Raw genomic sequence first — 21,747 nt, 5'->3', positions numbered from 1 at the left:
CGTTTTACCCAACAGGCCAGGTTCATCCCAAGTGTTGTAACCGGCTGGAAGTTAATGCTGTTAGTCAAGATCCTCTGGGCCTACTGGGAGCTTCGCAGAGAGTGTCAGTAAGAGCTAGAACTGATGTTTGTTCTCTGACTAACATGCAAAAACTTCTTCAGTTCATTTATAAAAACTAGTCAAAAAGCAGAACGTGTAAGAGCCTGGGAAAATCCTTTTGTTTGCCCATTTTCAAAATACTAAATTTCAACAACAAAAATCTGGATGGTCGAAGATTTAAAAGCTTCAATTATCAGCTGAAAAAAAAAAAAAAACAAAACTAAGAGACTGAATTTTTTCTTGACCCTTACTAAAGTCAAAAAAGTTAAAATAAAGATGCTCCCAGCTCTATGCTTAAATACAATGTGCTTTCCTGTTACAGTGTTCTCTGCTTCCCACTGCTCCTTTGCCTTCCAGCAGCGAGTGCTCTCACTGCTGCTCTACTTCATGTCAGATGTTTGAACAGGATCCAAGTTATAAAAAGGATACAATTATTCAGTGTCTCTACAGACATACGTATTTGACAGTCCAGGCAGCCAACAGTAAACGTGTAAGCAGTGGATTTAATGGAATATATGTTTTTAAATCCAGTAGTTAAAGTAGTGCAAATAGGTCTGTGCTTTTAGATGTATATATTATCAACTATATACATGATATTTTCCTGCCTTAAAAATAACTGTGAATAAACCCTTGAAAATATGGGGAATAATAGAAAAATAATCTTAGGACTTTGTAGGAAAATTATAATTTGCAATAAAAATATGGTAATTTCTTCTTGCTAGAAACAAGTAACAAAAATATACTCCCACACATGTAACAAATATGTCGGCAGTAGTAGCCCTTCTTTTAAACAAAGTCTGAGTCCCTTACTGTGCTGCATTTTAATTAATATCAAAAAGCACTTATGTCGGTAAATATTTCCTTACTCTTCATACATGTTGGTCTGGGTTTTAGCAATGTAAGCAAATGCTAGAACATTGTTGATTAGATAGGAACTGGTTTACATATAAGAATTCTATGTAAGAAGGTGATTTATCTTAAAATACTGGCCCTGATCCTAGGCAGGGCCGTTGCCTCTTTGTATTATTTGATTGATTCCAACCAGAATTCACTAAAACAGAGCAAGTCTGGAGGGCCCCATTTACAAAGATCACAGTTAGCGAGAGAAACTCTTATCTTTCACTCTCTCTGTTTAGACAGAAGGATGGGGGAAAACCCAAGCTGCAGGCATGTCAGGGTACTGAACAACCCTTCATCAAAGATGGAGATTAGAAAAGCTTTTGGGTACTGCCTTATTGCGTAGCTCCCTTTATGCCTTCTGCTAGTGCCACAGCTTTCCCACTCACTCAGGCACACGTTACTCTGATCAAATGGTGTCAACACTGGTGCAACCCCAGAGGCTCAGAGGTACCTAGGATCAAGCCACCGACCAGACTGATTCCCATGGACTCTGGCGTCTGCCGAAGACAAGATTGCAGATGAGAATGACATCAGTGACTAGTGAAGAAGATGCTGATTCAAGTTGCTTCTCTCCAAAACTGGATTTCTGTGCTCTTATGGAGCCTGAAAGGGGCAAAAATGTATTTTTCAAGGTGGATTTTTTAAAATCAAATGAGCACTTTCCCCACTTCCTAAGTCTTCCTCTTAATAATATTTAACCAGTATTTCTCTTGGTGAAATTGAATTGTCCCAGTTACCATGGAGGTGTGATGCAGTGGAGAACTTCTGAAGAACTTGTGTAGACAATATTTTTCTTTTTATTTATACTATTTTCAACAGTGTAGGAACATCTTTGTAGAAAAATCAGTCCTCAGTTTCATCTCCAGTTTTCAAGATGGACCAATGCTGTACCATTTAACAACAACTTTTTCAGGGTTGGCAATAGTATCTTTCCACTGCTCTACTGCTTCACTGTTACTGCTATCAGAACTTATCCAGATCTGCAGTAAGAAACAAAAAGAAAAGTAAAATTGAGTTTACCTAATATAACACAGAGACCCAGCCTTTAGTAGTTCTAAATAACTACCATGGAAGTTTAGAATGAGATACAACATGTAGACTGTGACCCAAGCATAAAAGCAACAAATACAGTTCTGTTAGGACTAACATATTTTGGCTTTCAGCTGGGAACACAGGGAGTCTGGGTTTAAGTTTAGCCTCTAAAATAGTTTAGAGAACTCACTACATACTAATGTTTCTCTACTTAATAAGATGTTTTAAGTCAAGCATTCCTTGCTCCATTCAAATGCACGTGCTGGGGTCAAGGGCTCATTAGGGCCAGCGATGGCTCTATGCATTCAAACTCCAGTTGGCTGAAAGCCATCTGGCATCCTAATCTAGCTGTCTAGTGTTTTCATGAGCATTTAAAATTGCACAGTCCAACAGACAGGGCCAAACCTGCATTCCACGGAGGTTACTAACATGCCCATACCACACAAGGTCACGTAGTAAGAGTCCGTTTCTTCTCAGTATTCAATTAATGGATAGTGGCCATTAAATGAGGAAATGAGGTACAAGTAGGAAATTTTCCCTCTGAACATTATCACCAGCCTCCATTGCCAAAAGAATTCTGCTTATGTAAGTAGGTATCATTATTTAAAGGACTCTATTTCCTCAAGTCTTCCAAGAATGAGTCCTTTTAAGACTTCTCAGAAACCTTCACCATGAAGTACATTTAGCCTACACTGCTGAGGCATGAGTCCTCAAGAAGTGAGAATAATGTCTTCCAGAATACCACAGACAGCTGATGTTTCATCCACAAAGATTCAATATACATCTTGCTCATGATTAAAGACACGCCTGTAAAAGCAGCCTAATCTAAGTATTGTCTGCTTAGAACAGCATCCAATTAAACATCATTCTCTGAAGAGCAAAGTTAATAGATCCAGCTATATTCATTTTTTTCCAGCTACCCAGCCAATTGCTCACAGTACATTTTTCCCTGAACCATATTTTATGTCTTCATGTGTTATGTGGCAATGTCTGCCTGCATGAGCTAAACAACCTTTTCCAAATAACCTCTGAAGAGAAGAAGTAGTTCATTTCCTGCCCCTAAAAATAAGATCCATGATTAAATGTGACTCGTCAGATTGAGATGACCTCACGTATTGCTAAGTGACTGCAAAATCATACCCAGTTATTTTCGCCCCAAGGTAGAACAACTAAAAAGAACATTTTTTTTTTTTCTTTTCCTATTCCAAATCCAATTCCACCAACAGGAATCAGAGAAAGATGGAACATATGTGACATGAGGGTCCATAAAATGGAGGAACTTCACATAACTCTTGCTGCCATGTCATTCTTATAGCACATTAGCATCTTCTATAACTGCACATTTTCAGCAGGCACAAGAAATATCACCAGAATGGGACAGTACCATTTTCTGTAACTAAGGATAGCACAATCCTTTGTCTGACAAGGGGCATTACAGTTGGAGTCTCAAAATCAATGCTACAATATTCATTTATGTATATATTAAAATTCTGCTACTAAATCTAGCTGGGTCAGGGAATGCACAGAGCATTAAGAAAAGCTATGGCTCACTATACCAAGAAGAAAAGGAGAGAAAGAAGGGACAGGATGACAGTAAATTAGAACAACCAGGGGAAGAGGACAAAGAGAATAAAAAGAGACCAGACTACCACGTTTTATGGTGGTTAAGTAAATATGATCACATAAATGCTTTCAATGAGATACTCCTGAAGTTCCACTGTTTTTAAAAAAAAAAAAAGCACTCAACTAAAAAAAAAGTTTTGTGTTTGGTCACTTCTGTTACCACTTGATCATATATATTTAGAATATTGTGCTGACTTAAGCATTGCTTTGTCCAGGAAGGTAGTCTGATATTGTAGCTGTTGATATTTCCTTTACACATATCTGTCTGTAAGTGTATCGGGTATGGTAAGCCAACACACCCCCTTTCTGTACAGTACATTGTAGGTTGTGCAGCTCCTGTGAGTGCTATGTTTGTTTTCTTAAGAAAGCCTCGAGACAAGGAGGAGATTGTATGTCTGTCTGTCGGAAGGAATCTTTCACATAGTAATACTCCACACAAAAATGACTTAAGGATTTCTTTTTAAAAGAAAAATCTGATGTGAACTCCCATTCTGATATCAGTGTGCGTTTAAGAGCCCAGTACTATTCCTTCTTAGGTTACATCCAGAAGAGTTCATTAGAATTTACTATTTTGCTATATTTCACCTTCTTTAAAGTATTTTAAAACTCATACCAAGAAACCTGTGGAACTGGATTTTAAGTAAAGGATGTTATGCTAGTTAGCAGAAACCAACCTGTCCTAGAAAGTGTTTTCTTCTCACTGAGCTTCTGCTGTAGAGCTTGATGAGAAAGCTAATTCCTTGTTCAGTTTGGCTAACTGGAAAAACCATCATTTCTCCCCACTTCACTTGGCCGTTAGTGGACTTCAGAAGACGAGTCTTCTTCTTATAGATCATCCCTTCTGTACTAAACATTCCAACTTTCACAAAGAAATCTAGCACAAAAGGGAGGGAAAAAGGCATAGCACACAAAGGGTTACTCACAAACACACCAAAAAAGGAACTGACAAGATCCACATGTATGGTTCAAATTGCAACAATTTCCTAAAAGTCTGGCCAAAAGAACTGTACAATAGCTTTCCTGACTAGTCACACAAACAGAGTGTGTTCAATAATATTGAATTGATTAACACAGCATCCAAACAGCAAGTGCAAGCTAATGCTCTTGTATGTCAGGATTAATACTGGGATAAAAATCTTCCAAAATACATAAACACATAGCTTCAAACCAAACAAAAAGTAATCAAGTAAGACATCTGTGGAAACAAGCCTTGGCAATGAAAATCTACTGCACAATATGTTAGTCTGAGGTTTGTAAGGAATGTTATGAATTGCCAGCCCATTCGAGCAGCAATTTACCTGTTACATATGCTTTTAGACAGGAGGCATGAGACAGCTGATGTAACTTACTTGAAGACAGTGGTGTAGGTGAAACTGGAAGGTTTTGTGCTTCAAGAATCTGTAACTGAATCCTCCTGTTTATTGCTTGAAAACAAGTTCCTACTTGAAGTTCTGCACGGCACACCTACAAGCAAAAGAATGTTGCCATAACATCTGGATTAAGTTGCTTATAAACTCAGGAAACACAGGAATTCTGTCATATGTTGGGCTCCCACATTTCTATCTGGGATTTCCTGGACAGAAACATAAGCATGTATTGTATACACAACCTGCAGATGCACAGTAAGTAAGTGCATCTTGCACTTGTCACAGCTGCAGTACATGTGCTCCACTGAGGGACTGCTTACGTGCAGCGCACATATGGCCCTCATGGGTTGCACCCAGAGATACTGGGCAAATAAATGACACCTCAGTCTTCACCTCGGAAAGATTCCTCAATGGTAAGAGCAGACACATACAGGGAAAAGCAGACATGCAGTTGTAACTCTGCTAAACCTGGGTGTGGAAGTGAGAGACCAGGTATGCTCCACTAACACAAAAACCTTCCGACTTCTCCTCCCACACTTCTGAATTTTGCAATATGGAGATATAAACAGTGTTTTCCATAGATACAAGGCCCTGTCACTTAATGTCATGAATTTTTAGGGTGACTGCATGCTGTGCAGTTGCCTATGTTAGGCAAATACTTGTGTTTTACATGCCTGCACACATAAACACACACCCCCACACTCTGAATGTACTGGGATCTCCAGTCTGAATTTTTTTTAGAATATTTGCTAGTGGCAAAGTTGCTTTGAGGCATCCTCATTACTCTGCCGTCAGATACTAATGTACTCGGAATACTGTAAAAACAGCAGGAGGAGGCCAGTGGAGACTCAGCTTTCCTGACAGCCTCCATTTAAATGCTAGTCCTTGTTCCCTTCCAGTTTTAATGCCATGTCAGTGAAGTAAAATGCACCAAGCAAGAGCAACAGGTCAGATAAAGAGAAGTCGGGCTCCAGATCATCAGAGACACCCAAATTCTCTTTGCAGCTCAGCCACAAATTTCCGTGTAACCCTGAGAGGAAGCCACGTACTCCACTCTGAGCTTTGGCTCTGTATTGGTAAGTACGGTAGTTTGCTGCCTCACAGGGTAGTATAGGGATGAATTCCAGCAATGTCTGGAGGGCTCTTGGATATAATGGTGAGGAAAGCCAACACAGAGAGAATAACTATGAGATGATTCAGGAATTTACATTGGGATGAAGCAGTTTCTAAAACACCTTCCTCTTTCCTGCTTTTGAAGCAATATGGTTATTCTTGTTAGAACTAAAAAATGTCAAGTATAACTTATGTTAGAAATCAAGAGTATCACTCATATTACTCAGACACACTTAGATAAAATTTGCTTTTGAATTGCTAATTCAAGTTTAATTGGTTGAAAATACAAATGTCTAGACACAATCTGTAAGAGAAACAAACAAAGTGAGGGTAGGGGGAAAGGAAATCCCACTGTGAAAACCACCTGCTTCTTATTACACTAATGGAAATGAACTGTCTGAATTACTACTTCACAGCATGCAATGTGAACATTAAATATATGGCTATTTCTGCAGTTTCAAGCCACTGAAGATCTTAGCCTTCTTCTTCCACCACAAAAGCAGATTCCATTCGCTCTGAGCTTTTGCTGTGAGTCCTAAGGATCTTCTGATGCTTTTTTGGTCAGAAAAGGCAATTACCCAGTGTCCTTTGCTGAACATTTCCCCAGCATGCCCCTCCCTCAAGCTACGGGCCATGGTGTGGAAGAGCTTGCTCTAGCTCTTTTCCCAGAAACAGCTGCAGTTTATGACCAGAACAGCTATGTGCAGAATTCAAAAGTCTGCACTTTTTTCCCCATCACAATGCCTTTCCCCAAGAAGAGGGGGGGGGGGGGGAAGAAAACCCTTGTTTGTTGTTAATTAGTACTGAATTATTTTACTTTCATTTCCAGCAACTCTTTCTAGGTGATATAACAACATACTTTTGCAGTATTGGCACTTACAGGTGCTTTGGAAGGAGGACATATATCCAGCCAATGACTTGACTCCTCTGAGCTGAGCTCCCGCAGTGCCAAGGAGCACTCTCCAATTGTTTTTTTCCTGGGAATCTGCGTCTGGATTTTAAATACCAATCTGACAGCCTGCAGGCTTTGCAGTTTAATAGCAAATACAAAAGTTTCCATAAATTCAATGTCCTAGAAAGAAAAACAGAGGGGTAACATCACCATTGTAAGAGAGTTGCACTAAGCCCCAAACCTAGAAACCAAGGCTTCCTGGTCCTAAGAGCCACTGCTCCCAGCTAGCATTTTAGGTCATCATGGAAAAGGGTGTTTTTACAGTGGTAAGCCCCCACAGAGTCACCACCTCATTGTCACAGCCTGGCAGGGACAAAGCTCTGGATTATTTTTCACGATGATAATGAGTTGAGGCCATCTCTTCTGGAGCTTTACAACAGCACATAGACATTGTCATAGCAAATTCTCCTGTAGCCTTTTGCTTTAGTCTCTCGTGCTAATTTTATTTTCTTTCACCTTTGACTTACATGATGGGAGGTTTATGCTACTTTACCTTCCATCCCCTTAATATTCCTTTACTGCCACTATCAGGAGTCTTGTCCCATGTGACCAATTCTTAGTGCTTTCTGTAGAGAGGAAGTATGAACTTTGTCTCCTGCCCTAGCGAGAGGCAGTACATCATCTACCTTCCCTTGGGTGAATGTGCACCTACAGGTATGCCCAGTCTTCCTCCAGTCCCCCACCACTGAGTTGCCAAGACCAGCAGCTCATGGTTCAGTCCTCTCTGAGTGTATCTGTCCTGCAGACTTGGGAGAAAAGGAGGGCAACAGTACAATGCAAGAAAGGATACAGGGGAAGGAAGTGGAACAAGGCTTTTAATAGGATTTTGAGAAGTTGGGGGCAGGGGGAAGTAACCCAAACCTAGGCAACTATCACAGCAAACATAGCATAGGAGTGGATGCTTGGTCCATTTTAAAAATCTATTTACCTTTCACTTTTATTTTTGAGGGGAAAAAGATTTCTTGGTGTTTTCCCTGCCACTACTTACATTGCATGCTTCCTTGGCAGATGATTTGAAATGCACTGGTTTGGAGAGTGTGAGAATTCCCTTGACATAGACACGAGGATTTTCCCCACAGCTGGAAGGCCAGCTCAGGTCTTTGCACTGCAACATTGAAAACACAGTCAGTTTAGACAATGTAAGACACTGGCCTTCGGACAACTTAGAAGCAGAGTCGTCTACACTGTTCTAGAATAATCCATAATTCCTGTAACATTGAATATAAATCAGAGTCAGTGTACTGATTGCATCACTTCAGATCATTTAATAAATAATTTTCACAACCACAGGATAGAAAGTTATTCAGTAGATTTTAATGATTTCACTATGTGGCAATTCATGAGAAGCTCAACATGACCCAGCAATGTGTGTTTGCAGCCCAGAAAGCCAACCGTATCCTGGGCTGCATCAAAAGCAGTGTGACCAGCAGGTTGAGGGAGGAGATTCTCCCCCTCTGCTCCGCTCTCGTGAGATCCCCCCTGCAGTACTGCCTTCAGCTCTGGGGACCCCAACACAAGAGAGACATTGACCTGTTGGAGGGAGTCCAGAGGAGGTCACGAAGACGATCAGAGGGCTGGAGCACCTCTCCTATGAAGACAGGCTGAGAGAGTTGGGGTTGTTCAACCTGGAGAACAGAAGGCTCCAGGGAGACCTTACAGCAGCCTTTCAGTACCTAAAGGGGCCTACAAGAAAGCTGGGGAGGGACTTTTTACAAGGGCTTGTAGTGACAGAACAAGGGGCAATGGCTTTAAACTGGAAGAGAGTAGATTTAGATTAAGTATTAGGAAGAAATTCTTCACCGTGAGGGTGGTGAGGCACTGGAACAGGTTGCCCAGAGAAGCTGTGGATGCCCCATCCCTGGAAGTGTTCAAGGCCAGGTTGGATGGGGCTTTGAGCAACCTGGTCTAGTGGAAGGTGTCCCTGCCCGTGGCAGGGGAGTTGGAACTAGATGGTCTTTAAGGTCCCTTTCAACCAAACCATTCTGTGATTCTATGAATTTGACAACAGACAAATCATGAAATCCCTTATGTAGTATTTATCACTTGATGTAGTTAAGAGGTTCCTGACTACTCAAAGTTCCATTGCCTAAAAATTATTCACAGTTCCTGGACATGTATAAAACAGCCAGCATAACAGTATTGCATTAGCTAACAAAACTGCCACAAGAAGCTTATGTCCTTGAAGTGTTAATGTGGTTCTGTCCTGAAGGAGCTCTTATATTTGAAGTCAGTTAAATGCTGCCTCCAAAGTTGCTCCAGTTTGCAGCCTCCAAATTTCCACAGGAAAATTTCCACAGCAGAACCAGCCTATGACCAGCTCAGCTTTCTTATCTACGCTGAACAGTTCCTCAATCCACAATCAGAACTTATGTAGAGTAACATAGAGTTTTATACTACTTTTTACTATCGACTGCAGAAGAACAGAGATTGCAACAGGAAAAACACAAATAAAGGAGAGGAATATACTTTGAATGAAGCTCAGTGTTACATTTGACTGAAGTTTGTTTATATTAAATCTGACACGTAATATTCTTTTTCTCCTAAAAGTATTCCTTAAAGTAACAGAGAGACAAATTTAATGAGAATTAACACTAAGTACAGTAAAATAGCCATTTGAGTAATAATAATAAAGTTATTTGTATTTGCTTACATGTAAAACTGTGATCCAAATCTGTTCTACAGAAGAAACATAACACAACTTCACATTCAGTCTTCCAAAATCTCGTTCATCACCTGATAATGTAATAGTATCTATGGAAGAAAGCCAATTAGTGTTTTTAGAAGTAATGCAGTATCTTAAAAGTTCATTCCAAGAATAAGGGAACTCATTACTAGGTGCACTGCCTATCTTTGAAAACTTCTCTCAAAATAAGTTTGCAGGATCTTAACACCTACATTTTAAGGACAAAATATCCATGAAGTCCTGTAGCCTAAACTTCTGCATAGCTAAAAACCTTCACGTTTACCTCAGTTATCTCTATCAAATTTAATAATTTCTATTGTATTTGGAACAACTTTTAGAAAGAAAAAAGCATGTTCCTGAGACACCCAGAACACATTTATAATCTATCGCTTCCTTTAATCACTTTCACTGTTGAGTTTATAAATTGGCCTGCTTTTATCTTTCTCAGATTTTAATTCCAGCCTAGTAAACATTTTACTATTATGCTTTTCTCTAAGTCAGAAGAGCCATTCAGTATACAGCATTTCCCTGTCATGACTGAAACTAGGTCATTGTCCCCCAGTCTTCTTTTTGAGGAGACTGGGTGAAATTCTGACTTCCAGCAGGGTGACTTTCATGGGGACTTGATTAATTTGTGAGGGCTTACTTTGCAGTATCTTGACTTCTTCAGCATTCTTTCATAAATAAAGATGCTAGGTTTGCATGCAATATTCTTGCCTAATTCTCAGTGTAATACGGGTATTGGATTCGATGCACTTCCCACAGAAAAATACTGATACTTGAAAGAGGACTAGAGCTGTGACCAAGGTGCTGCATTCTATCCTAACAGAACATCTGTAATTTCTTAGTTCACTGGGGTAGCAAATCTAGGGATGGATTTTTTTCAAAAGCATGAGAACTCCTCAAAGGCTCATTTGCTCAATCTCCTGACAACAGGAAGGTGCACATCCAAAACTCTTAATTTCAAATTGCAAAGTAATCTCCAAACTCACTCACTAATCAGATTCATCTAAAAAAAAATATTAAAAAAAACCCCACATCAACAGTAGAGACAGCTCAATGTTTCAAGTGCAAAGGGAAATATTTCATTACAAGGTAAACAAACAAAACATTACCCAGACTCCTGTTACTGCCTTGCGAATCCTTCCTGGAAGAGGTACTGCTAGGTACGCTGGAGAATGAATCATATCTCTGAGGCGGGGAAAAAAAAAGGCACTTCATTTTGAGCAACAGATGCAAAAAGCCAGAGAGATTCTACCATCAGACAAGATGTGATGAAACCAAAACAACACCTAATTTCAAATAATTGTCTCATTCCCTACTAATCTGTTGATCCAGCAGCATGGAATTACTACTTTGATGCAAAGAGCTAATACAGGACACATACAGCCAGCACAAATTTTTTTGGTTCACTGATATATATGCAACTTCATCTCTATGTAAAAGATGATTTTTTTGGGGGGGGCGGGGGGGTGGGAAGCAGTGCTTTTGCATCAATGGAAACTTCTAGTGTTCCATTTTTCAGCCAATGGGAGAAATCACAAGACAATGAACCACCACCTCTTGTCTGTCTTGTCCTGCCTAACAGCCTACTCAAATTTCTCAACAGCCCTGTTGGGCCAGGACAGCAGTAGTCAGAGGAGACATCAGGAAAGAGCCTCTTGAAGTTGGTCAAGACACTGAACTTTTCCCTCTAGTCCTTCCAGGGCACAGTACAATGCCCTTCCGTGTTTACTTTGAAAACACAACGCAACAGGAACAGATACACCAAGTAAGCTGAGTTTTCAGTATAACCTAAGTTACAAGGGGAACTCACCTTCATGAATCGATGAGGTGGACTTCTGAGATCAAACATCGAACGACTTACATCAAATGATCCAGGCAAAGCACTAGGTCTTAAATCACTAACTAAAAAGACAAAGAGAACAATACAAATCATGTAAGCATCATTGCTAGAAAAAAAAATAATTAAGAAGCTTTTTTTAAATTTAAGTAGCCCTATGGTAGAATTGAAATCTAGCTAAATAACATCTAAGGAAGGACATCAGCACCTTTTCTCACTTCCCTTTCCCAAAACACTCTCCTGACGTGACAAAATGCAGAGACCAAGCCATTAAAATATCTTAATCAATTCCATCTTTGAAATAGTTCAAACTTGCTTTGTCACATTGATAGCACTGGTAAAATGGGGGCCTGCCTCAAAGTTATTTTCTCAAGAGAAATGGTTTTTTTAGCAGGTGCACATGGAGAGAATCATCTAGCTTTTGGAACAGCTGTCAAAAAACTCTGGAGGAAGAAGGCATTTTAGAACTGTGGTCTAGACACACTTAAGTGACCTTTCTTGTGTTTAAGCTTACTCAGACAAAACCAGTGAAGTGTTTACTTAGCTTGAAGAAAAATGGAAAAAGCGATGATGAACCAAAAGGAAGATGTTCAGGACAGTTTTATAAAACTCATTTGGCTCCCACCACAGGTGCTTACAAAGCCTAGCAAAACCATATGCGCCAAAGGCTGCTAAAAATTCTGCGTGTGTTTTGTTCTCTTAAAAAAAAAGTCTTTTCATGTAGTCTTTATGGTGATTCAGAATTATTTTTAAAACAGGACACAGACTGAGATATTTCCCCCAGCTGTAAAATAAGCATGCCATACCATTCTAAAAACATCTTTAAAAATGCATGATGTTGCCAGCTTCCAATTCAATAGCGAGGTGTGTACATTCCTTCGAGTGTATGAGTTTTCTGAATGCATTTGCCTTAGGAATCACTTACAGCAAGCAACACTTAGTCATCTACTTTACTCTAGACAGCATTCATTATAGTATACATATACCAATGAAAGAACACAGAAGAAAATTTTTACCTAGGTAGCCAAACACTTTCTATCTAAACTTTTACTATCTCACAGCCCTTCCCTGTTCTTAAACACACTTCCGCAATGAGAAGTGAGGACATTTCTGCACCTTCAAACGCAACCTACAGAAAAGCTGGCATATAGCATCACTTTCCATTTTGCACCTGTCCTTATCATCTGCTCCTGAATGTTTGTTGGTGCTTGTTCCTCTCTCCTCAGGCATTCCTCCACTCAACATACTGCCTGACTTCCTTTTTCCATCTGCCTCACTCCTGTTACTGGTAGCTGGAATCTCCAATGCTGCATCTTGTCCTGGTTCGGAGGCAGCTACTGTAGCTTGCTTTGCCAATTTCTCTACATTTGTGTGATGCATGCAAACCTTGTTAAGCCCCCAAAGGACAGAAAGTAACAGCGCAGCGGGAAATCAAGCAGAGCTGGCTCCACAGATTGATTCACCAACCAAGAAGTGTCTGTAGCATACAGACCAGTTTGAGAACTGCTATAATCAAACACGTCTTCTGTAGATTAATGGCTTTTTTCTCTTACCTATAAACCCTGGGAAAAGGAGAAAGACAGAAAAGTAAGGGTGTGGTCCTTCTCACCTGATCCATATAATTTCCTATTATCTGATTTTGCTTGGAAGCGCCTAATCAGATCTGGCGAAACCCGATGCTCCAAATAGAATGGGTTGTACACGTCACAGCAGGGCCACTGGTACACGCCGTGCAGTTCTGCTTTCCGGTCACCAAATGAGGCTCTGGCAGATTCTACAGAGCACAAGTAAACATCAAATGCAAGAGTTCCAGACATAACACATGCTGCCTGGCTTCACAAGGCAGGCAGAGTGCCTTCAGGGCAAAGGACAAAATATTTCAATATTATCTACTTCAGGAAAAGGGAAAAAAAAAAAAGTAAAGAAAACACACATACACATTATGTCAGATTTGCACAGTGTGCTGGCAAACACTGGAATTAAATTGGCCATAGAAAGCTATGCATGCTCCGTCTTGGATTTCCACAATAAACACCTAACTGGTTAAAATACACAAGGCTCCAAAGACAGACAGCAAGACAGAAATTAACAGAAAAAGTAGGGCCATGTGTACAGAAAACCTCCGATTTATTTGGCTACCTGCCCCCAGGAGATTTCCACTCAGCTAATGGACCTCCAAACCTTCAGGAGGGTCTTGTATGGAAAGATAATGCAGCTTGTGACTGCAGTCTCCTTGTCATCCAATTTCCATAGGAAATCTGTCAGTAGTAAAATCACTGGTCCAAAATGACTTGAACTGCTGGCTGAGGCACAAGTAGACAGATCTGAGAATGCTTGAATCCCAGCCCCTTACTCACGCCATTACAGCACAGCTACCCTGTTTTTCTTTCCTCTATTTATAATCATTTCAGAAAAAAACCAGCATGCCTTGGTCAGCAGAACAGCAAAGAACAGTGCTGTAGTGCTTCATTTTGTCTGTCTGGAGCGAAAATAAGCCATATATAACAGTACACTAGAGAATGGGGATGGGGTGACCTGGACTCTGCCAAGCTCTGACATTTGCTTCCCTCACTTCACCTCCCTGGACTTCAACCTATCTGTTAAAAAGTTCTTTACCCCATTATAAAGTGCCTTCAATTCTGCAAGTGTGTTGCACCATAGGAGGCAAACTATTATTGCTGTAAAATCCTTTCCTCCAGGTCTTAGTAGAGTAAGCAAAAAAGAATAACTAAAACAGTGAGATGGAACGATGATAAAGCAAGAATTCAAGTATAATGGGCTTGATCATGACGTAAATTAGGGTGAACACTAGAAGTGAGGCCATAAAGAACTGCTACACTGTAGATGATGGAAAAGCCAGTGTTCCAGACCAGGAGCACACTTATTCCTGCTAGCTTACTTCTGTGAGAGCATGAGACACGCTGCAGTGAGTACTGAAGAGAAAGGCTGCCAGAACTTAAATGCTTTCAAAAGGGATGCCAAGAGCGAACACAGAGCACGTCCTGTTTCACTGAAGGAAAATGGTGAGACGTACACAGAAAATGGAGTGGAACTGAGAGCAGAACTTGGAGTTCTATGTATACTTAACAATGGTCTAAGTAGCAAATACTCTAAATACATTTTTTGAATATGTTGCTGCTTTGGCTAATGTGAAGAAGGAATGACAGCACGCTTCATTGTATTTAGTAAATTTCCCTAAAAAGTAAACTTTGCATTTTTAAACACAACTTTAATAAGGTCTAAAAAGCTGTACTTTTAAAAAAAGTATTTATATTTGGAAAGAGAAATGGAGGTTGCCTACTTGACATAAGAGCCACTTTTCAAATATTTGTTCAAGAATTTAAAATATGTGCTCAAGAGAGACAATTATGAAGGATCAGGTCATCCTGCCAGAAGACCTACTGGCTGTATATCCTAAGGGCCACTCTGTTCACCAGGTCCTTCAGAAATTATGATGAAGCAGAATTCCCAATGAAGACAAGTCACTGGTTTATAAGTCACTGACTGATAAGATTGTATAGAACAGCATGAACAAAGAAAACATTTATCTAAAGGTTGTTAGACACATCTTCCTTCTCCCTGGACAACACTTGTGCCTCAGAGTCCTTGATGGACTTCTCTGTACAGCATCTTGAGGATGAAGCAGGACAAAGCAAGGCAGAGCCTGAACACAGACACAGTAAGAAAGTGGATTACCAGTAGCATGTCCTGCATTTCCATACCTTGTCCAAGTATGGACCTAAAAGAACTAACTACTGAAGTAGCAGGCAAGTGGGGAGGCTGAAGGTCAGGGTCAGAAATGAGGAGGGCCTCACATGTTCTACCTCCAACTATTAGGTTGCCTGTCCATGTCTGGTGAGGCAGACCACAAATAAAGCCCACTAAAAAGACTGGGCACAGAATGGCCAATCTATACCAAAAAGCTCTGCCAGGCTGATTAGCTTGGCTCTGGTGCCAGTGTTACCAGCAGGGGTGGGCAAGGGTGAGGAGGAAGTTTGGCAATAGGCATGCAGGAGGAAAGAAGTAACAGCAAGGACCTCGGGAGAAGAGAAGGGTGTGAGCAAAACCACATAAAACACAAAAAAGTTAGGTAGTACTGCATTAGTTATTATGCAACATGTGGTTGGCTTTTATCAGTTATTAAAGTTTCCAGCCTCAGAAAAGAAATACAATCACATGGGACTAAAAGCATATTACCAGCTTACCACATCCTTGAGGCAAAACAACTCTAGAGAAAACAACTGTTCAGGTATGCCCATGCCAAAATTTTCCCTTATCTAATTCTAGGCATCTCCTGGCAGGACAAAGAGCCTAGCCATAGCATATGCCCTGTAACTCATGTTACTGGGCCAGGCTCCTAATCTTTCAAAATGCCACTGTGCCTAAATTGCATGTACATCATTTTGGCAGTTTGAGCATGGGACTAACTGGCAGAGGTTGAAGCACAAGATTGTTGTGAAGCAAAAATCAGAGTATCATGTACAACCTTATACCACTGAGATCTGTGACCCCTGGCCTCCCAAAGAGCAGCAAAAAGAGCAGGAAATAGTAGGGGCAGAAAATTCTGCCATGTAGTAGCACATGCTATCTATTGGCAAAATTTGAAAATGAAGATGTGTTAGTATGTTAAAACATATCAGTACACTAAAGATGAAAGCCAGACCACCCTCCTTCTTTACTTGAGTGATGTGGATGCTGGGGATGTGTTAGCTCTTTCCTTGCCTCCAATAAATTCTTTACTAAAGCTTCTGTTTCCTTTATGTGTCTTCCATTACTTTGAGTGCGAGTACTGGTGTGCAATCCTCCCCTTCAGTTTTATTCATGCAACATCACAGAGATTCATAGTAGAATGACATCCTTCCCAAAACTTCTCTGGGTGTCCAGAGAGAAAAGAAACAAGAACAGGCTTCTAGAAAAGTTCTGCAAACATATGTTTTCAGTAGGAATACTTGACAACTTTCAAGGAGTAGCAGAAGCTATGCAACTGTTTCAGCAATGCTGTTCAGATTTTACCTTGAATCACTCCAGCATGTGAGATGCTAGGAAGGTTCTTTGGCTGTACGTAAGCCAATTTGAATGGAGGGACCACAAATGGTACCTCCTGACCATCCAGGGGCAGTTTAGAAAGCAGATAATCCTCTGAACAGCCAACTTGACGCTTCACTGACACAGAAGACAATGGAGGCTTCTCTACAATAGTTGGCTTGCTTGTGGCTACTGCTTCAGACTCCTGTACCATGGAAACTGCTAAGAATAAAGAACAAGAAAAACAGTGCACACGTGCGTTAAGTTTTGAACAATACTATGAACAGATCTTTTATTTAACAGGATCTGTGCTTGATACATTACTTAATGGCTGCTAGTATTAAGTTTTACCATCATTCAGGACTAACACCTGGAAAAGACATTTATCCTCATGACACCTGTGTACTGATCCAAACTCTTTGTTGCTCAAGCTTCTACATTTATAGCTACCTTGCTCTTATTGAATTTTTACAAGAGGTACGCTTGTATCATAGAAAAGTTCTTCAAACAACTAAGATACCAAAGAAAATCCTAACAGCAAATCCAGAGGGGGTTAAAACCAAAAAAAAAGCAGCGTTCACTCTTAGAGTCTGAAAGGTACAAGACCTTTACACAACCTTGGGTAAAAAAGCTGTCTCTCTTGGACAGCATTCTAGGCTGCAAGGAGCAGACTTCAGACAAGTGTTATTTTTCAGTTCCAATGCCAATTCATAACACTAACAAGCATGTTTTCAATCTCCAACTCGAAGTATGGAAAGAATTTTGCATGTTGTAAAAGAATTCAAGTTTATCAGTGGTGAGACAGTCATTTTATTAATGGGAATCTCATCAATAATGAAGCCAGAACAGCAAAACCCTTAGTCAATGTCATTGTGTCAGAACTCACAAGAATTTTTTTCTTTTTCCATGCAGAAACACCATTTACAGCAGTTTTTTATACATTCTGTTGCCATTGTTGTCAGTGTCCCAGTTTAGAGGAGACCAGAAACAAAGATCCAGCGTAGCTATCAAACCTGAAAAACACAATAAAACAAACCATAGTAGATGGGAATAACTGAAATAAAAATGCAATATTATGAGTTATTTACTAGGTGATTGCTTATTGGACACAGTCCCAGGGTCAGTGAGAAAGTTACTTCAGTCATAAAAGGATCAGAGCCATCAGATTTCTCTCACTCTGGCAAATTATTTTTCATATAAAAGCAAAAGAAAGAGGTAATAATTTTAACGTACCGCATCCAAGTACTTTCAGTGACCCACTCAAGTCCCTGTCTCTCAGGAACACTACAATTCTCCTTGCATTTGTGTGCCACTGGGCTTTGGAGTTTACTCAGCTTTACAGCTGTTTTGGTGTGGTCTTGTCGTCATTTGCAAGGTATGCTTTTTATTCTGTTTCCCTTGTTCATGTTTCTCCTATCCTCTTTTAGTGGTGTACTATTTTCACATAGGTGTTTACATTTTTCACTCAACATACTCCATACTTTACATTTGAAAACACTCTGTATGAATGATGCCAAAATTGCCTTCTTTGAGGAACTACTGCTTTCTCATAATTGTATACACATGAAACTGAAGACCTGGTTTATTATATAATTGTCTGCTATGCATACAGAAATAGACAGCACTGACTTCCAGCAAAATAAGAGGCATGTAATCTACTAAAGAACAAGAACAAGTCTGTAACAGCTGGTTAACATTAAAAGAACTTTATGACAATACTAACTGGCCTCATTTAAATGTCTTTATTCATATCCTTATGTTCTCTTTTCAGTGGGACACAGACAGCTGTGTTGCCTCCTGTCCAAAACTTTAGCTGTCTAAGTCTAGGCCTTTTACATGTACCTAAAGTACACAAGGTTCTTTGTAGAACATACCCAAGACATGATTCCAACTCTGCAGAAGTTAGAAGACACCAAACGGAACATGAACAGAAGCTGAAGGGATGGGGAAGACAAGTAAGAGAAAGGAGGGAAGCACAGAGAGATGACGACAATTACACAAAAATGGACACATTTGCTCAGTCATCTCAATCGCAAGAAATTGCTGAAAGCTTCCGTACTCCAGCACAGAAGCCATTTCCACCTGCAGCTTGAACAGTGCTGTCGTTTTCTTTGTATGTGTATGCAAAGACAGCTGGGGAACCAGGCAAGTACTGTGGAAATAACACCAATATCCCCAAAGCTTTTATTCCTTAAAAGCCCCTTAAAATTCTGATGGATGCCAAGTGGAGATATTAAGCTACGGACATTTTTATCTAACTTAGAAAATATGTGCTTTCTTGTCTTAACATTGTTTATTTCCATGGGTAGGGTGCAACTGAAAGTTCTCAATAGATGTATCAATTTGCAAATACTGACCAAACACAGCATATACTTACCGACCTGCTATTTTGCGCTCTACAGCACCTCAGCACTGCTACTGATGTTTTAACTTACAGGTTTTGCAAAGTCACTGAGAGCACATGGCTTCATCAGGAAGCCTTGAATTAACTTATCTTTAAGATACTAGCGTGAAAGATAATGAAGGTTTATTATTACAACTACATAACTGTTCCAGAATTATTCTTAATCATGAGCTATCACAAAGCACTGATTAGAACGGAATTTTTAAAATATATTCCCATTAGACCTAAACTGAAGTAAACCATTATTCTACTGCAACAAGGCCCTGAGGGAATATTTAGTTTAATACAATTTCTCTGAATAATTTTTGTGGGTTTTACTACTAAGTGACATTAATTATTTCCTCTAGTTTTATACTGCTCTTTGTGCTCAATAGACCAAAATGAACAAAATGCAAGTGACCCGAATATAAAACCCTCAGAAGTAGCCTGAATACTGGTACACGTTCTTCTGGAAAACAGAAAGCTACTGAAGAGATTACAGCATAGTCTCTAACCAGACAGGGCAGGGGTGCAATAAATCCTGCTTTAAAAGGGACACCATTACTCTGCACAGAATCCATCCCTCAGTACTCGCCCTGATCTCAAAATTGCCCAGGAGTGTAAGTACAGTATGAGATCTGCATTGAAAACCTTCAGAGGCGACGCCACCAACTTCAGAACCTGCTCTGCATCTTTACAGAAGCACAAAAAGAGGCACCAGAATTTCTCATTAAATTCTCCATGTTTCTAAGGATCAAATTGTCACTGCTGCTTCTCCCTCAGAGGCACACTCAGGATAGCTACGCCTGCTAGAATTCAAAGTTTACTTTAAGGTTCCCTTGCAGTGATTTTCCTTTCCAGCTGTTACCAGTACACAGCTGGAGTTAATATGCTTTACTCTAGTTCACCATGTTTAAACTGGGCTGAAACAGCTGCTTCGTTTGCTCTAAGCTTTGCAACAATGGTATCTAAGCCTCAGTGGCAGTTTGCACAGGCAAAACAGTCTTTTATCTCAAAATGTCCAGATTGAATTTATTCGCTACTGCTGGTGAAGAAACCAAAATGTTAGTAACTGCCCTCCCTTCCAGCTACATAAAATGGAAAAATCATTTTTTCTGCATCAGAGAGAATTCAGTTCACGGTAGTAATTTCTTTCCCCAGAATTGTTTAGCTGGAACCATTAATGTGAGCAAATAGACAAATGTAAATCATCTGTCACAGGCAGTTGCCTTTCCATCACAGGCTTGAGTGCCTTACCTAGAAAGAAAGGGCTAAATACGGGTATTGAGGATGTAACAGTAATAATGCAATTCCGTATCTTTTATACTTCTATCATTAAAAAAAGACCGTGTTTTTCACAGTAAGACCAAATAACCTGTGATAGTCTTTGACCATTATCTTTTTTCCCCCCATTTATGAATATGCAAGCATTCATACATTTTTTTCTATCTGAAGACAAATACAAAGCAGTTCATTGCTGCCTACTGCAGACCAGAGAGAACACTATTTACAGATTACTGTTTTGTAGGCAAGGTAATATCAGTAGCCAATGCCAAAGTATATAGACACATAGCTTGGAGTTTCCAATTCAGTTTAAGCTTAAAAACAGTATTTTGAAATGAAAGTTCCAAGAGAAAGACTAGAACACTGTTTACACTTTTTTTTAAGCTTACAAATGTAATGGTTTCAATGACAAAAATTGTGCTTGTCTTCCTAGACTTAAACCACAGCCACATTACCAAAAAATGACAGCATTTGCTGAGGGACAGACCATCTAGATACACTGCTCCCTCACTCTGCTGAGAATACTTTGCTTTGTTCATGAAATCACAACATGGATGGTTTCAATTACTTTTTAAAGTTTTAATTCACTTAATCAAGCTACAGAGATAAATTTATTTGTTCTTTTGTTTTAGTTCAGAAGAGCAATCCTGGCAGTAAATGAGATGGCTTGGCTCCCAGTTCATTTATTTTCTTCTATCTGTATTTCCCAAGTTGCCTACGGTTAGTTATACAACTTTCACTGCTTGCAAAAGTTTTCTCTTAACCATGTGGGACAGAGAGAAATTTAGCAGGTTCTGTTGTATATTTTATTAACTGAAAATGAACAAAAATCTTGTAGAAGATTAAACAAGTATTTAATGATCTTGACAGAAGCTGACATTTCTATCAGTGGTTAAACTTCTGCCCATGCCCGAACCTTTTGCTGGTGTCAGCTACCCAAAAATCCTCAGTATGTCATTTAACAGTTGTTAAAAGGTTGTGCTAACATACATTTATCTGGGAATAAATTTACCAAATAAACCTGAACCGTAAAGACATTTGTTAGGTGTACCACCAAATTCCAAAGTACTGACTTCCCAGCAACACCATCTATCTTAACAAGAAGTTAGGACTCCTTGACCCTATCTCTAAGTTTTGGGGTCAGTTTTTGTTATGCAATGTGCATGCATCAAAGACATTGTCCATTTTAGAGATATTAGACTGAGAAAGGACAGGAGGAAAAGGAGAATTATCCTTATTTCCAGACAAAAAAATTGAAATAGAGAAATCAAATCAGTTGCAGCAGAAGAGGGAACTGAACCCAGATCTTGTCACTCTCTCTCAAATTCTCTCTCTTTCTTAGTGTTTTCCACCAATTTCAGTAAGCTTTTTCATTTCTCTCCTCCCAGTATCAAGCCAAAATAAGATAATCAAATGTAACTCAGCAATAGTCCTTCCACACTA

At 39.7% G+C, this 21,747-nt stretch overlaps 1 protein-coding gene across 2 annotated transcripts; it reads right to left on the bottom strand.

The window, feature by feature from the left end:
• Positions 1–1,775: 1,775 nt before the first annotated feature.
• TC2N (tandem C2 domains, nuclear) lies at positions 1,776–17,590 on the bottom strand. Of its 2 annotated transcripts, XM_009707152.1 has the most exons (11): positions 17,524–17,590; positions 16,626–16,856; positions 13,222–13,386; positions 11,586–11,677; positions 10,885–10,960; positions 9,737–9,837; positions 8,075–8,191; positions 7,015–7,206; positions 5,004–5,118; positions 4,329–4,528; positions 1,776–1,979 (listed from the first exon to the last, which is right to left on the bottom strand). In XM_009707152.1, the coding sequence occupies exons 1-11, from the start codon at positions 17,588–17,590 to the stop codon at positions 1,869–1,871; spliced, it is 1,467 nt and encodes a 488-aa protein (XP_009705454.1). In that variant the 3' UTR covers positions 1,776–1,868. The 2 variants fall into 2 exon arrangements, with proteins under 2 accessions (XP_009705454.1, XP_009705455.1); XM_009707153.1 differs by lacking the exon at positions 7,015–7,206 and having other exon boundaries at positions 1,869–1,979.
• Between the last annotated feature and the right edge of the window lie 4,157 nt (positions 17,591–21,747).

This window comes from Cariama cristata, unplaced genomic scaffold (assembly GCF_000690535.1).
Source record: "Cariama cristata isolate BGI_N322 unplaced genomic scaffold, ASM69053v1 scaffold21769, whole genome shotgun sequence".
NCBI classification, from domain to species: domain Eukaryota; kingdom Metazoa; phylum Chordata; class Aves; order Cariamiformes; family Cariamidae; genus Cariama; species Cariama cristata.
This window is presented reverse-complemented; position numbering and strand designations above follow the sequence as displayed.

Bases quoted from the DNA above. Each gene is read 5' to 3' on its own strand.
- TC2N (XM_009707152.1), bottom strand. From the start codon at position 17,590: ATGGCAACAGAATGTATAAAAAACTGCTGTAAATGGTGTTTCTGCATG. The intron at 11,678-13,221 runs GTGAGAAGGACC...TTGTCTTTTTAG, and splicing joins TAGGAAATTATATGGATCAG to TTAGTGATTTAAGACCTAGT. The intron at 1,980-4,328 runs GTTGGTTTCTGC...TTCTTACTGCAG, and splicing joins GAAAACACTTTCTAGGACAG to ATCTGGATAAGTTCTGATAG.